At 41.8% G+C, this 16,703-nt stretch overlaps 1 protein-coding gene across 2 annotated transcripts in view; it reads left to right on the top strand.

Annotated features, from left to right (window-relative positions):
* SGMS2 (sphingomyelin synthase 2) overlaps positions 1-14,651 on the top strand; it is a 120,426-nt gene extending 105,775 nt beyond the window's left edge. For both annotated transcript variants that reach the window (XM_075608425.1, XM_075608436.1), the window contains exon 6: positions 6,591-14,651. In XM_075608425.1, coding sequence (XP_075464540.1) covers positions 6,591-6,794 — 204 coding nt within the window. In that variant the 3' untranslated portion in view covers positions 6,795-14,651. The remainder of the gene's footprint in view (positions 1-6,590) is intronic.
* The last annotated feature ends 2,052 nt before the right edge of the window (positions 14,652-16,703 follow it).

Below are 16,703 nucleotides of genomic sequence, written 5' to 3'. Positions count from 1 at the left end.
ATATCTACCCTCACACCTGCAATCCAGTCCCAAGTCTCTGATTGTCTCCTGGCTATATCCTCTGGGATGGTCCTCCGCCGCCTTAAACTTAATATGTCTAAAACTGAGCTCCTCATATTTCCCCCTAAATCTGGCCTAATAGCCCCCTTTTCCATCACAATAAACGGTGCTACCGTCTATCCTGTCGCCAAAACACGTTGTCTTGGAGTGACATTTGACTCCTCCCTTTCCTTCTCCATTCACATTTACGGCATAACTAAAATTTGTTTCTTCTTCCTCTGTAATATTCCGCCCTTTCGCCAAGATCCGCCCTTTTCTTTGTCAAGCTACTGTTAAAACTAATGCAGGCCCTTATCCTCTCCCGTCTGGATTATTGTAACATACTGCTAACAAGCCTCCCTGCCTGACAACTTTCTCCTTTGCAATCTATCCAAAATTCTGCTGCTAGAATAATTTCACTTTCTCCCAAAACAGTCTGCTGATCTCATCTTTAAATTCCCCTCCTGGCTTCCCATCAAGTTTTGGATTACCTACAAAGTTCTCCACCTTACTTTCAAGGCTCTCCGCTCATCTGCTCATATCAGTTTTGACCTCTTGTTATGCAGGGACTCATCTCCTGTGCCTAACCGTAATAACTGTCTCCTTTCCACCCCTTTCACCTCTGCTGCTCATTCTCGCCTCAAACCTTTTCCCCTCACTTCCCCTTACCTGTTGAAAACTCCCTCACACTCAGTATACACCAAGCACCTTCTCTCCCCACCTTTTTAAGACAAACCTTAAAACCCACCTCTTAAATGAAGCGTTTCAATAGCCTAGATTCGGGGTCTCCAAACTACGGCCCAGGGGCCACATCAGGCCCCCACAAGATTTTATCCGGCACGCAGCAACTTGAAATATATATATTTTTGCTCATTATAAATAATTTCCCAGTGTAAGCACGGCATCCTTTCTTTGTAATTGTCACATTTCTCTTTTGTTCTGAATCATATCATGCTGATTACACCAAAAAGATCCAAATAAAACTTGTTCGTTCTTTTATAAAATATATAAATTATAAAAAATATGTTTTTTTTCCTTTGGCCCTCGAAAATGTGTAGAATATATGATGTGTCCCTCGTACTGAAAAGTTTGGAGACCACTGGCCTAGACTAGTGGCTACTGTCCCACACCCACAGTCGCTCATAACAACCATTTGACCAAACACTAACATCTTCTGCACGTATTCCCTCACCTCCTGGCTCTGTAAGTCTCCTAACATACCACTTACATTTGAAGCTCTCCGGGACAGGGATTGTCAGATCTTGTTCGCTGTACTATAATTCCCTGTACTGTATTGTCTCTCTTGTAAATCGCTGAGTACAGCTGTAGGCACTATATAAATAATGATATACTGTACATACATAGAGAAACAATGCATTCCCAGCACTCCCTTGTCATAAATGAAAGCATTCACTAGTGGGTTAAATAAGGTCATTATGTGTAATCAATGGCAGAGGACCACAGTAATGGTCATATCACACAGTCAAAAAGTTAACATTGATATATAGAATTTACTGAGTTCACAGATGCAGAAAGTAACAGGCAGATGCAGAAAATAGGCAGTCATTCTTTTAACAAACAAAGTACAGTGTATATATATATATATATATATATATATAATCAAAAAATAAATAGATGATACCGTTCTGTGGCTAACGAAATGCTTTTATTTGTGCGAGCTTTCGAGATACACTGATCTCTTCTTCCGGCGATGTTACAATGAATGAAGCAAGGATAACTTAAAAACAGTGTCTCTTGGAATGTTATCTGTGCTTGTCCTTCCCCCGGTGTGGATGTGTTTTATGGCTAGAGGTGTCAAAGGGTAACTGAAAGCAAGAGAAGAAAGAGTGTGTATGTGTATCAGTGTGAATAAAAATGAATGGAGAGCCCACAGTATAAACAGTGCTCTCTACACAAGGTGTGTGTGGAGTGAGAGGGATATAAATGGTGTGGGTGGGTGTGGAAATGTGAGAGTTTGTAGCACAACTAAAAGTATATATACATATATAAAAAACATAATACTGAGTTAAGTTATGGTGAGTAAAAAAAGTGACAAAAACCCTCCACAGGAAAGCAAATATGCAAATATAGCTGTATGCTCATCTGCATGTCTTAGGCCTCGGTCCCGCTGCGCTCGTTGGCGCGGGCGGCGGGTCGCGAGTTCCCCACCAGCAGGGGAATCCTCGCGAGCCGGTCCCGGTCCCCACTGGCTGCACAGAGCACTACACGCTGTAGCGCGTCAGCCGCTGGAGACACCAGAGAATGGTGTTTTCTAGCTTTGACGCGTGACTTGTGTGGCTGTAAGCCAATGGGGAGGGGAGGCTGCGGGAGGAGGAGAGGCTTCGGGGAGCGGGGAGGAGTGTGGAGTGAAAGCAGGTGAGTGCCTTTCTCTGTGTGTGTGTCTGAGTGCGTGCCTGTCTGTGTGTGTATGTCTGAGTGCGTGAGTGCCTGTCTGTGTGTGTGTGTGCCCGAGTGCCTGCCTCTGTCTGTGTGTGTGTATGAGTGCGTGAGTGCCTGCCTGTGTGTGCGCGCGCGTGTGTGTGTATGAGTGCGTGAGTGCCTGCCTGTGTGTGTGTGTGCGCGTGTGTGCGTGTGCGCGTGTATGAATGAGTGCCTGCGTGTGTGTGTTTAAACTTACCTTCCAGCTCCAGCCCGAGTCCGTGGAGGGAGGGGGGGGGGAGAGTAGCGGGTCCCTCCGCTCAAGCCACGCCCCCCCTCCCTGTCAAACCTCCCACCTCCCGCCCACCTCCCGATCAAACCTCCCACCTCCCGCCCACCTCCCGATCAAACCTCCCACCTCCCGCCCACCTCCAGCTCCGGCTCCCGCTCCCTACAGACCGCAGATCGCGGTCTGTGTATCTCAGCGCACCGCCTGTCAGCAGCGCAGGTGCGCTGACTCTGGGAGCGGGGCCTTAGCCTTAGGCAGGTCTGCAACCCAGCCTTTCACCATTATCACCCAGCACACAGCACTGCCACTGCAGCAAGGGATTCTGGGAAATGACATACAAATGAGCACACAGTGCCACTTTTTGATTCAAAACCCATTTTTAACATGGTTCCTGCTTGATCACAGCTTTGAGCACAGCCAGGTTTAAGGTGCATACCCAGAAAACCACCCACAGACAGCCGTTTCGACCTTAATGGGTCTCATCAGTGTGGGGTTGGTTAACTGGGTATGCAGAGAAGCTAAAGGATGGGGTTTACCATACTGAGTTAAGTTATGGTGAGTATGAGCAAATATGCAAATGTAAATACAACTGTGTGCTCATCACTGTGTGCTCATTTGCATGTCATTTCCCAGAATCCCTTGCTGCAGTGGAAGTGCTGTGTGCTGGGTGATAATGGTGAAAGGCGGGGTTGCAGACCTGCCTAAGACATGCAGATGAGCATACAGTTGTAATTACATTTGCATATTTGCTTTGCTGTGGAGGGTTTTTGTCACTTTTTTTACTCACCATAACTTAACTCAGTGTATGTATAGGCAGTGGTCGACAAATCACCAAAAAATCTACTCGCCACCTAGTACCACACGTGTGCTGCTTGGGCCAACAGGAGCTCGCCACGATGTTAAATCCACTCGCCCGGGGCGTGCAAATGTATAGGTTTGTCGAACACTGTGTATAGGTATAGGTATAGGTTTAGGTATCAGTACCGTGTTAGCCGAGCTTTTGACACCTCTAGCCATAAAACACATCCACACCGGGGGAAGGACCAGCACAGATAACATTCCAAGAGACACTGTTTATAGTATAGCTTTTGCTTGCTTCATTCATTGTAACATCGCCGGAAGAAGAGATCAGTGTATCTCGAAAGCTCGCACAAATAAAAGCATTTAGTTAGCCACAGAACGGTATCATCTATTTATTTTTTGATTATATATATAGACTAGTTGAGAGACCCGGCGTTGCCCGGGATGTGAACCGTGCTCACACTGACACACACTGCTCATTGTTCACACTGCACACTGCACACACACTGCTCATTGGTCGCACTGACGCACACTGCGCACACACAGCTCACAGTGACACACACTGCACACTGCACACACACTGGTCACACTGACACACACTGCACACTGCACACACACTGCTCACTGCTCACACTGCACACACACACATACACAGCTCATTGCTCACACTGACACACTGCACACTGCACACACTGACACACACACTGCTCAATGGTCACACTGCACACTACACACACACTGCTCAGACTGACACACACTGCATACTGCACACACACTGCTCATTGGTCACACTGCACACACTGACACACTGCTCATTGCTCACACTGCACACAGTGCACACACACTGCTCATTGCTCACACTGCACACACTGCACACACACTGCTCACACTGCACACACAGTGGTCATTGCTCACACTGCACACACTGACACACTGCTCATTGCTCACACACCACACACACACACACACACACACACACACACACACACACACACACACACACACACAGTTACAGACAATCACAGACAGTTACACACACTCACACACAGTCACACACACTTACACACACTTTCACAGTTTCAAACAGTTTCACACAGTCATAGACACTTACACAGACTTACACACACTCACACACTCTCACACTGTGAAACACTTACACACACTGTCACACACAGTTACACACAGTCACACACAGTCACAGACACTTACACACAGTTTCACACAGTCACAGACACTTACACACAGTCACAGACACTCACACACAGTCTCACACAATTACACACACCAGCACCAACACCCGCTCCCCCCCCTCCTCCTGCGCAGGCAGCGGGGACAACGGTGGGGAGAAGGTGAAGCGGGGACCGGAGGGGCATCCCATCTCACGTCCCACGGCCTGTCACGCGGTGACAGGGGGGAGCCGGGACCGGAGGGGCATCCCCCCTCCCATCTCACGTCCCGCGTCCTAGGGGGGAGCCGGGACCGGAGGGGCATCCCCCCTCCCATCTCACGTCCCGCGGCCTAGGGGGGAGCCGGGACCGGAGGGGCATCCCCCCTCACGTCCCGCGGCCTGTCATGCGGTGACAGGGGGGAGCCGGGAGCGGAGGGGCAAGAGCAGCACGTAGCATGTGGAGGGGGGGGGAGCTCACCCGTCCTGCCGCTGCCTCACTGATCCGGCCGCTGCCTCACTCATCCGGCCGCTCCCACGTGGATGTGAGGCGGGAGGCCGCGTGTTGTGACCGCTCCCCCGCGTGTGTCCCGGGCGCTCGCTCCGCTCCCCCGCTGACTGTAGCGGCGCCGGGGTGTGAGCTTGGGGGGGGATGAGCTTGGGGGGGGGGTGAGGTGTGTGTGAGCTTGGGGGGGTGGGAATGTGTGTGTGTGTGTGTGTGTACACGGGACTCCGGGTAAGTTCGGGCACAGGGAGGGTGGGGGGGGTGTGGAAGTTGAGGTGCGGTCCAGCTGACGGGGGAGAGTGAGGGGCACCGGGAGGGGATTGTGTGTGTATATTTGTGTGTGTGTGTGTGTCCGTCCGTATCCGTGTGTGTGTGTGTCCCTGTGTGTCCTTTGGCCCGTCACTCCGCCTCAGGCCAATGAGAGGTGTGCGGGGGCGGGCCAAGGGACCAATGAGATTTCCCCTAGGGACACCGGACATCCAGGCAGGCAGGCAGGCATACAGTGCTTTCACTAATATAGTATAAGATAGATAGATAGATACATAGATAGATAGATAGTCAGGGGAGCAAATGTTTTTGAGTCCCAATGTGGCCCTTCTTCTGGCCCGTTCCCACAAACCAGGAGGGCTTGTGGTACTTCCCTTATACAGGAATATATCAAGCAATCAAAATACAGATATTCTTTCAAAGAGTAACTATTTTTAAAACAATTGCATAGTATTGTAGTCATAAGCTACAGGGAAGGTACTCTCGGTTTGTGGAGTGTACAGCTTCCTCCTGGGTCTGCATGCCCAGACTGTAAGCTCTACTTTGTTTATTAAAAGAACGTATTTTGCCTTTTAGCTACCACTATTTTCTGGTTTCTGTTTCTCATAATAAGTACTGTACCATGTTCTTTATGACTATTTCCTGACTATTTTGTCTGCATCTGCCTGTTACTTTCTGCCTCGGTGAGTTTGTTCCATTAGCTGACAGATATAATTTACTGAGAGTTTCTATCATTTTTTTTTTTTTTACTTTTTGGTGATATGACCATTACTGTGGTCCTTTGAGATTTATTAAATATAATGACCTTATTTAACTCACTAGTGACTGCATTTATTTATGACAAGTGAGTGCTGGGAATGCATTGTTTCTCTTAAATTAAACTTTAAGGGAAAGTCCATTATTCCCATGCACCCAATCTACATATAGTTTTTGCTTGTACAGTACTCTATTCTAAAACAGTGTAGTGCTGTTTCATACATACATATTGCACGCCCTGGGAAGCAGAATATTCGCTGATCGATCACGAGAGAATGGATCGTTCGTCATCTTGGATCATTGCATTGCCATAAAATTTAAGGAACTGCTGCATTTATTAAAAACAAAAAACACCATGGGAAATAACGCTTGCTTTATCTGTTCTCTAGGGGTTGAAGACATCATCCCCGACTAATTTCCTTTCCAGAGTCTGGTGGTTTCCAGTGTTTTTCTTCTTTGAGAAGAACGTGCAGGCATGTATTCCATGCTGCTTCTCCTGGCCCATCTCCTGGCCTCCCAGCTGCTTCAAATCCTCCTGTAAAACATATTCACGGGTTCAGAAGACCGGGGAGGACAATGAAAAATCCACCTGAAGTAAATCATGAAGAAAACAATCAAATATCCAGGATAAACTCTAAATGCTCTAACCAAAGGAATATTTTTGTTTGTTTAAGAAGACTCAACTGTAAATAATGAAGTGGACCAAATTGTATGTCTTTGATTACAAAGGTAGTTGTCAAAAGGATACAAAAGTATCGCTGTTAAAAGTTTCCTGTCTGTCCTAAAGCGCATTTTTAAATGTTGGTCTGCACACTGATTTGTTCTATCCTAATGGGATGTGTTCAGCAGCTCCCTGCAAGGAAGAACTCTGATGTGATATTTTGTGCATCACCATTGGAGGTGATATGAATCCACAACTGCACTGCTAAACAGCCCTAGATTTGTGTGTCAGTATTGGATAGGTAGCATACCGCTGTGCAGTCGGCTTTGTATATTATTTAACTAAAGCACTGTTACTGCATTCAGATTATTGACCAGTCTTGTGACAACTACTTTTCTGTAGTGAATAACCCACTTTATTTAGTAATCAAAACCTGTAAAGCTGAACCCAAAATCTGCTTATAGTTGCATCTGTGCAGTCATCTTTTATCCAAAAATGTTTATAGACCAGAGAACATTTTCTTCCCACTGTACAATTGGGAGCTGATTATTACTTCAACGTTACAGCAATCCTTATTTCAATCACAAACTAACATATGGCAAAACTGGCCCCTCAAAATCCTTCTATAGTTGTGGCCTGCCCATATGCATATCAGGAGATGTAAAAAATAAGAAAATAGATCCATTCATTATCGAGGCACAAAAAGTAATGTCAGCTTTCAATAATTAGTGTTTGGAGGCATTTCAAGATTAAAACTGCATTATCCTCTTCACGGTACTATAGAAAAAGAAAATAAGTTTGTGAGGAAAAAGATATAATTTCATTATCCTTCAATAAATAGCCCAACAAGTGGGGGTAGTAAATCCAGTGTTGCTCAGTTTACTTTACCTGGGGAATTGTTTCTGTGCTGTTACATTCTGCTATGGCTAAAGTATGCAACAAGAAGTCAGGGGGTTAATATGGGAAATTGAATTTGAGGGTGTGGTAACATTAGGGAGATAACAATGATCCCCGTTCCTGTTACACAAAAAGACAGAGGTGGAAGCACCAGGTTAATACAACTTTTCTACTAACCTACAGCTTCAATGTTTATGTTAATGCCCAAGGTACCCGTTAGGCTCTTCCTGTTTTTGCTGTAGTTTAACTCTTATGAAATTGGGCCGAGTTTTATCCTTTGGTTTATTCTCTCTTGCAGTGGTATAGTGCAGTGGTATAGTGCAGTGGTATAGTGCCACGGCCTTCTGAATGTTCTACTACCATTAACAATTGCAAAGTTTATATGTGTAAAGTGAGTAGGAAAAGACTTTCAAACACAGAAACACGTGCACAATCCTATTCATACACAAAATCATTTACTTGCGTTTATTGTTCTATTCAGAAAAATGAAAGCGTTGATGGTATTTTTGATAGGATGGGAGTGCACACAACCTTGTGCTGTGGGATCTTTTGCGTCGTTTGTACAGGGAGGCTGATGCCACAAATAATGCTGATAGGACAAATATCCTATGTTTTGTATATATTTGGCCCCCGTTCAATATGATGTGAAGCAGTCTTCTCCATACTCAAAAAGACTTCAACCCTATTCATTTGAATGGCACATCTTCCTTAACAAGGGGAACATGGCATCACTATTTGATACAGTAGGGCGGCCTATGAGCTTTACCTACAAACTGTAGTAGCCATTAGCACATGGGAAAATCTATATCCTTAGGTTGGCCTAACCTATTTATTTATTTTCAGAAGCCTAGTGGTGTCAAAAAGTCCATTGGCAACCCGAGTGTATACAGCACTCCCAAGATTATTGCACTATGTTGCCAGTATTGGCTGATGATTAGTTAATTGTAAAGCACCCCAAACAGTGAAAAGAAAGACTAAATAAATACTTCCTGGCTGCAAAACTAGTGCAAAAAATAATATATATATATATATATATATATATATATCTCAAAAGAGAAAACACTCTAATAGTTTTAGTGCTTTCTTAAAAAGTAAATATGGTGCTGTTTTTGGCCCAATTACTGCACCAGTTTGGCATCTGGAAGTCATTTACTGTATAAGACAGGCTGCTCTGGTTCCTGAAGGTAAAAAGGTCTCATTGTTCATCACAGTGTTTATGTACCATACTTATTATGGCCCCTTATACTACAGGGGCACATGCAAGAAATGAAACAATCCAGTAATATTGTCCATGTTTACTTATATGTATGGTTTGTGTTTCTTGATACCAAAAGGTGACTTAGAAAATGAAGCCATTAACTGAGGGAGCAAAGAAGTAAATGAGATAGCATATTTTTGTACTCAAAAGAGCAGAATAATTTATTTTCTATGAATGTACATGACTATGCTTGTTTAGATGAACATTGCTATTGTTCCTGAAAAATACATCTAAATGGTGCTGTTGTGTGCTTGTTACAGAATTATACATTCTTTGGACGTGTTTCTTTTCTGGGCAACTTGGTGGGATAAATAGCAGAAAAGGAAAATGCATCTGTTTTATATTGTAATTGAGTTGTGCTTAATATTTTAAGAGTTTATTAAACATGTTTTATGTTTTCAATGATTCATAACATTTTGGATTCATTTGATGTTATGCGTTGGGTTGAGTGCTGGAATTTTACTCTGATGGCTATCGTCGCTGTGACACCGCATCGTTCTTGAGAGATACAGTTGACAACCAAGTGTTCACTGTAGTATGCTTTTTTTTACACAGAAATACCAATAGGTTTTTGATGCAAAGCTAATGTGAATGTTTACAATAAATGACAAGTCATTAGTACATTAATAAACCCTGGCATGATCTCATGATGGAAATATGTTTATTTTTACTTCTCTAGCACAGGCACATACAGTAGGGCCTTATATTATATTGTCCGAACGGCCACTTTGGCATATATGGGGCACTATCGCTCGTTATCGCATTATAAACCCAAGAATAACATTAAAAAACAAAAATACTTCAGGTGATACATGAAACCTGAGATACCATGAATATACGTGAGTGAATGCACGGTAGCATGAACTACACCCTTCCCCCCAACCCCGTAGCGTGACCGCGGCACTCTATCCCCCGCTTACTTTCTCTTTTTCCTCCCGACACCATAAGTCTCGCTCCATCTATGTGTATGTGTGTGTGTGTGTGTGTGTGTGTGTGTGTGTATGTGTGTGTATATATATATATATATATATATATATATATATCAGAAGAATGACCTAGGCGCAAAATAGCGGGAGAAAGAAAAAGAAGAGAAAAACAATCATAGGGTAGTATGTCCAAATGATTATGTCTAGATGATGGTGAGATGTGCACTTACAGTTATGTTGACAAATATATGCCTTTAATCCACTATTGGGACCAGGAGCACAGCTTGAAGTTCTTGACCCATTCAGCAGAAGATCTCCCACACTCTCTGGCAACTGCAGCAACAGGATCCCCCGTCGTTTTTGTTTAACCTGGATAAACAGCTTCCATCTCAAAGATGGATCCCGTTTAGGGGATAAGGCAGGAAAAAGACCATATAGTGTAAAATCGTTTTAATAACAATGATTATAAAATACCTCACAGATAGTGCACCCACACTTTGTAAGTGGCAAATGCGCAGTTGAGAGTATTGTAGCGGAGTCTCTCACACTCAATACTACAGTGATTCCAGCACCGGCGTTCACTTTCGCATCACGTGGTCGTGGCACAGTTCCGCGGGATCTCAGCTCTACTGTAGACTCCAGCTCTGTGATGGAATTCAATCTATCACTCAGTCTCTCACTGCAAAGGTACATATATATATATATATATATATATATATATACACATATATATATATATATACACATATATATATATATATATATATATATATATACACATACTGTGTAAGGTTGGGCAATAACAAAAAAAATCCTACAATAACAATATTTAGAAATGTATCATGATATTTATTGTGTTCCATATTTCTTTAATAGGAAACAAATACATCATTAACTAATTTTAGACAGGCGATGCCATGCTATTTTTGGTTTTCTAGAAGACTATGTTCACCGCTCCATCGGTATGTAAGTTGAGCCCTCTCCACTTCTGTTCAGGTCACTGGGGGCCAGCAGCCACCACATAATCGCTAAGCCAAATGATCCTGGTAGATCGGCTGCACTCGGGCGCCAATGGTCTTCAAGCAGCGAAAGGGTTTATTGATTGCCAAGATATTTTTCATACAACTTTAAAAAAAAATATTGGAAGGTATTTTTTTGTTACAAATTAAATATGTTATAAATTACATTTTTTTTTAAAGCCTCCCTTATCCCTGAACATCAAAGATCGGGGTAGGGAAGAGATTAAGAGACAAACACAGGGTAAAGCCATATTGCATGGAAGGAGTGGTGCCGCTACCCTTGCGAGGGTGAGGAAGGAGTGTCACAATCTCGTTTACATTAGCAGTTCTGCCTCCTTTCAAGCTGCCGCTGCTTAAACTGTCACCAATCTGTGTTTAATACTCCTATAACTTACTGATTGCAGTACCACAATAAGAACAAACAATTTAAATCTTGTCTAATTGTCATTTTGTATTCTAGTGCTATTGCTACTATATTGGTATATTGCCCGACTGTGTGTGTGTGTGTGTGTGTATGTATATACAGTATGTACACAAGTAAGATCTACATTGTGAAATGACGGCACACTTTTATTAACTGATCCCTCGTGGTGACATTTCTCTGTCTGACCATGCTGCAAAAGCCATATTTTTATTACTGGACCTGCATTCACTGATGTGTAGTCTTCACGTCTCAGGTTTCATGTATCACATGTAGCTTTTGTTTTTTAATGTTCTTCTTGGGTTTATAATTAATCAATAATGACTCATACATTGTACATACATTGTACACATCACATGCAAGGTCAGAAACTTCCTGTTATCAGTCATTATTCCCCATTAAAACCCATCAAAAGGCTTTTGATAACACAACAGTACATTTTTTTCTTCTCTTTCAGAAATATTACTACATTTCCTTCTGCAGCTATCACGGGCAGACATCTAGCCTTCTTCTCAATTCCATTAAAATTGCATTTTAGGACTACATAAAAAAAATGGCTCACTTATTTAAGCTCTTGAAAGGCCACAGTTATGCATTTAGTTAACCTTTACAGTGTGCCACTGGGCCTTCAGTGCTTCTGAGTCATGTGACTGCTCTAATCACATGACCATGTCAGACCTCGGATGCCTGGAAAGGAAGTGGACTGGGCTCCACTTACATTTCGATTGGGCTGAGCAGTAAGCCCCATCACCCCCCTGAAAACCAACAAGTGCCTATGACGTACCTGAGCCTAGGACAAAACTGAATAAGAAAAGGGGCACCCCTAATGCGTTCTAATCTAGATATGATGGTGTCCTTCACGTCCAATATTAGCTTCTTGCTTTCTGCTATTACGTTTGTTTCTTCTCTGAGCCCAAATTGCACAAATAAAAAATTGGCCCTCAAAGTTGAGCGTTAGACAGACACTATGCAATTGCTCATTAAGTAATTGCTCAGATATATTTTCAATAAAGGTGGCATCAAATGTAATTTACATGTACAAAGTTCAATACATTACGTCCAAACTGATTAATGATAATCCATATATTTATTTCTTTGTATCACACTTGTATCCATATATTATATTATAATTGACTTTGCAGATGATTGATTCAAATCTCCCTACATTTACTTCAATGCCCTTAGTGAGAACTATCCCGCTAGTAAGCGAGACGCTTAGAATGTTGAAAGGTTCATCTGGGAAACCCTCAGCCTTAAGTAACATACTGTAAATCCATACCATCTTTGTGCATTTACCTTTTAAAGTTATTACTAAGGAATGACCGGGAGAATTTCCCATTATTGCTGCTAATGCAATGTAACAGTCCCATTAACTCCATATTGTATTTATTGCTTACATTAACTTTTGATGTACAGAGGCAGCAAGCATGCTGTCTCATGTACAGTACTTTGCAGGAAAGCCTGCAGCAGCACTAAGAAGAGCACTTATTTAATGGTGCATTCTATTTACTGTGCCACGTGAGCTATGCTGGACAGAAAGTGGGAAACTTTCGGCTAATCCCATTGATGAAGTTTTTATTGCCAGCACGAATGTTTAAAGAGTCTAACCAGCACGTTTGCAAACGGTAGTAGAAGCAATTAGATCAGGATATGGGATGGCTAGAATAAGCAGACTAGTGGTAATGAACTGTTATACAAATATACGCCTTTAGCACAGGGCCCAGTGCAATGTTCCTATGATCTTGGACGTCACTTTATCTCCGTATACGCATCCTAATTAATTTTTAGGTCTTTAGATCAGGCATCAAAAAATATTGGACTGTTACCTCTTCATACAGGATTTATTGTGTCTAGAATTGTATTTTGTAAATGCTATTTGTGACCACAAAGTACCAAAATATTATTAGAAGCAGTATTATTAGAATATTATTAGAAGCAGTTCCACTTAGTAACCAAAGAAAAGGGAAGTTATCCATTGGAAATGCACAATGTTTCAAGGGGTCCCTCTACTGGTGCATTTCAAACATTACACTTTTCTGTGTTAATCTTTCTGTAATGTTTTATATGCGGTAAGTTGTGTCAAAATAAAACTTTACTTACTCAGGGCCCTTCAAAATATGCTGGGAAGCCAACAACCCTCCCCCGGCATAGGGATGACTGCTTCAAAGCCCATTAAATAGTATACCCCTTTATTTTATAGAATAGGTAACTTGTTTATTGATGTGAAAAGAAGTGATACAAGGACTGATAGCCAGTGTTCGACAAACCTATACATTTGCACGCCCCGGGCGAGTGGATTTAACATCGTGGCAAGCTCCTATTGGCCCAAGCAGCATACGTGTGTACTAGGTGGCGAGTAGATTTTTTTGTTCGGCGAGTAGATTTTTTGGTGATTTGTCGACCACTGCTGATAGCAATACATGTTATTTGTGATACAACAAACATATCATTTGTCTTCTTGTCCTTAAAACAATTAAGTCTGATCTTCGTCAAAACAAATGTTGAAAGTGTTATCCTTGAAAATCTAGAATCTCTATCACCAAGGGTTCAGATGGAAAATGTATATTTGTCATGTTACATATATTAACCACTTGTTATGTCAGTTTCTTGACCAATTAGCTCCCATTTATTATAACCCCTCTGCTACCCTCTGACAGCAAAGCAGCTATAAAGAACTTCCCTGTGTGTTTGGTTTACTGCACTGTGTTATAGGCATCTCAAGCAGCGAAAAGTTCAGCTATTTGTAATGTATAGTATTTAGATGGTTTTGTATTGTTGTCTATTTGTGTTAATGAAAGGACTTCAGCAGAGCATACCTGTTAAAAACTCATTCTTACCACCAAATACTCCCTGTCTTTTGCACCGGGTACTTTGTTTGCAGTGTAACAGTTTGAAGTTACTATAAAGTTTCATTTTAGTTATGTACGATGCAAGGAATCCTAAAGTACTGTCAGCACACAGTTATACTTTTATTTTTATGACATTAAAGTTAAATGTTAAGACAACTTAGCCCATTTGCCAAGATCAAACACATTTATTATTTATCTTTATGATTCATTTAAACCTGTGCTGCAATGTTGAGGTTTTATGCTATATTAAAAATGTGTACTGTTTAAATGTAATTTAAGTGCCTTGTATAGATGTAATCCTTCTCTGTATATCACATGTTGCCATTTTGTTTAACTGTACGATTGTTCTTTCTTTGGAAAATTCTATATTTGATCATTGTTCGATGCAGTTCTTTTAATTAAATTTCCCAAATTTAAAAGCAGTGTTGTTGTCTGTTCAATTCAACCAAGGTTGAAACAATTTGTATTTTGTAAGAGCTAAGTTTGCAACGAAAGTATGTTGTTATTCCACCAAACAAAAGCATTGTTATAGATTTGCATCACTGCCCATAACAGCCAGAAAACAGCAGAACTCCTGGAAAATGAGCTAACTCGCCTCTATTTCTTTTTACATTTGACTTGAAGGTGGGAGTGAAGGTGCTTGGTGCATACTGAGGTAAAGGGGGTTCCACAGGTTGGGGTAATGAGGAAAAAATGGTTTTAGAAGAAAAGAGCTGTAGGAATGGGGAGGAGAGCAGGGCCTGTTTTATAAATTGTGCGCTCTTAGGTACTTACCGTTTTGCTGCCACTCCTCTAGCGTCGCAGTGTCAGATTACGCTACACAGCTGGAGGAGGAGCGTGACAACGGCGCACCGGCCTTCCAAAATCTTCCAGAGGCAGCAAGTGGAAGTGACGGGGCGCCGGGATGCCGCCCCCCCTGATTTTGCCACCCTCGGCCTGGACCTAGTGGGCCTATTGGAAAATACGGGCCTGGAGGATAGTCTTGGGCAGAGCACAGGCAATGAGCAGTGTTATAGCAAGAAATCAAAGCTGAAAGTCAAGTGTACTTTCTTTTTCTTACTCAATGTTACTGTCATGTTGTTATAAAGAGAAGGTGGAAATGAGGTTGAAACTCATTATATATCACGTTTCTGTGTGGGTCTTATGATAATTTATGGTTCTGTTGTTCTAGCTCTTAGAAAAGGTACATTTTATTCAACCAAACACATGCACCATGTACATTGCTAATATAAAACGATATAATTGTCACTTAATATTAAAAGATTATTGACAATTTTACCTTGTTCTAAGGATGACTTTGTATTTCATAACCATTGAAACATCCTTATTGCCAGCCCTGCTATCCTGCTTCAAATCACTGCTCCGTGTAACTTTACACTTTAGGAAACTCATTAAGATTTGACAATCAGCTTTGTAACTTTACTGTATGTAGACTCTCTTAGTTTAACCTGACATAAAACATTTATCTGTCAAGAAAAGGCTTGGAATATCCTGCAAAGATAGAAGAAAAAACATGTATGAAAGCTAGGCCCAAATTCCTAAGTCCAAAATAAGCAAAAATGCCACTGGGCAAACAACATGAACAGCTTTCTTAGAGGCTAGTTAAGGGATCATGCAAGATGTATGATCATATAAGAATGCAGTCATGTAGGCTAAGTTTTAAGGCATTTCTTAGAAATTGCATAATATAACCCATATTTAAGTGAAGATCCAAAAAATCTTTTATATCAAAAACTTATCTGGAGTTGAAAACTGCTGCCACTAAACAAGAAAAAGGAAAGGAAAGATGATTTTAAATTTCCAGATTCGATCAGAATTCCAGATTCCATCAGCCAATCAGAATGCTACATATTTATCCAATCAGAATACTCCATTCTATCAGCCAATCAGAATGCAGAATTCGATCAGCCCAATCAGAGTGTTCTATTTTATTATCCAATCAGAATGCTCTATTTGATCAGCCAATCAGAATTCCAGATTAGGTCAACCAATCAGAATTCCAGATTAGGGCAGCCAATCAGAATACTTCATTTATTATCCAATACGAATCTCAGCTTCTACTATGCAATCAGAATGCAGCATTCTATCAGCTAATCAGATTTCTATTATATAATCAGTATATGTATACAGTATTATATATCAGTATGCTCCTTTATATCAGATTCTTTCTATCAGCCAATCAGAATGCTCCATTCTACTATCCAATCAGAACGCTCCATTCTATTATACAATCAGAATGCTCCATTGTATTATACAATCAGAATGCTCCTTGGATGTGTGTGAGAAGAAAAACATGGATGTGATTCCCCCACATCGGTCCTACGACTGCCCCATTGAACTATTATCGGGTGCTGCCATTCCCTTCAGGAGAATCTATTACCTCTCAGAACCAGAATTGAAGGTACTAAATGACTACCTCCAGGAGAACCTGTTTTCTCTTGTTCATGGGGAAAATGGACGTCTGTCTACAT

The sequence above is a fragment of the Ascaphus truei genome, chromosome 1 (assembly GCF_040206685.1).
Source record: "Ascaphus truei isolate aAscTru1 chromosome 1, aAscTru1.hap1, whole genome shotgun sequence".
Taxonomy (NCBI): Eukaryota; Metazoa; Chordata; class Amphibia; order Anura; family Ascaphidae; genus Ascaphus; species Ascaphus truei.
The sequence above is the reverse complement of the archived record's forward strand: the minus strand, read 5'-3'. Positions and strand labels throughout refer to the sequence as shown.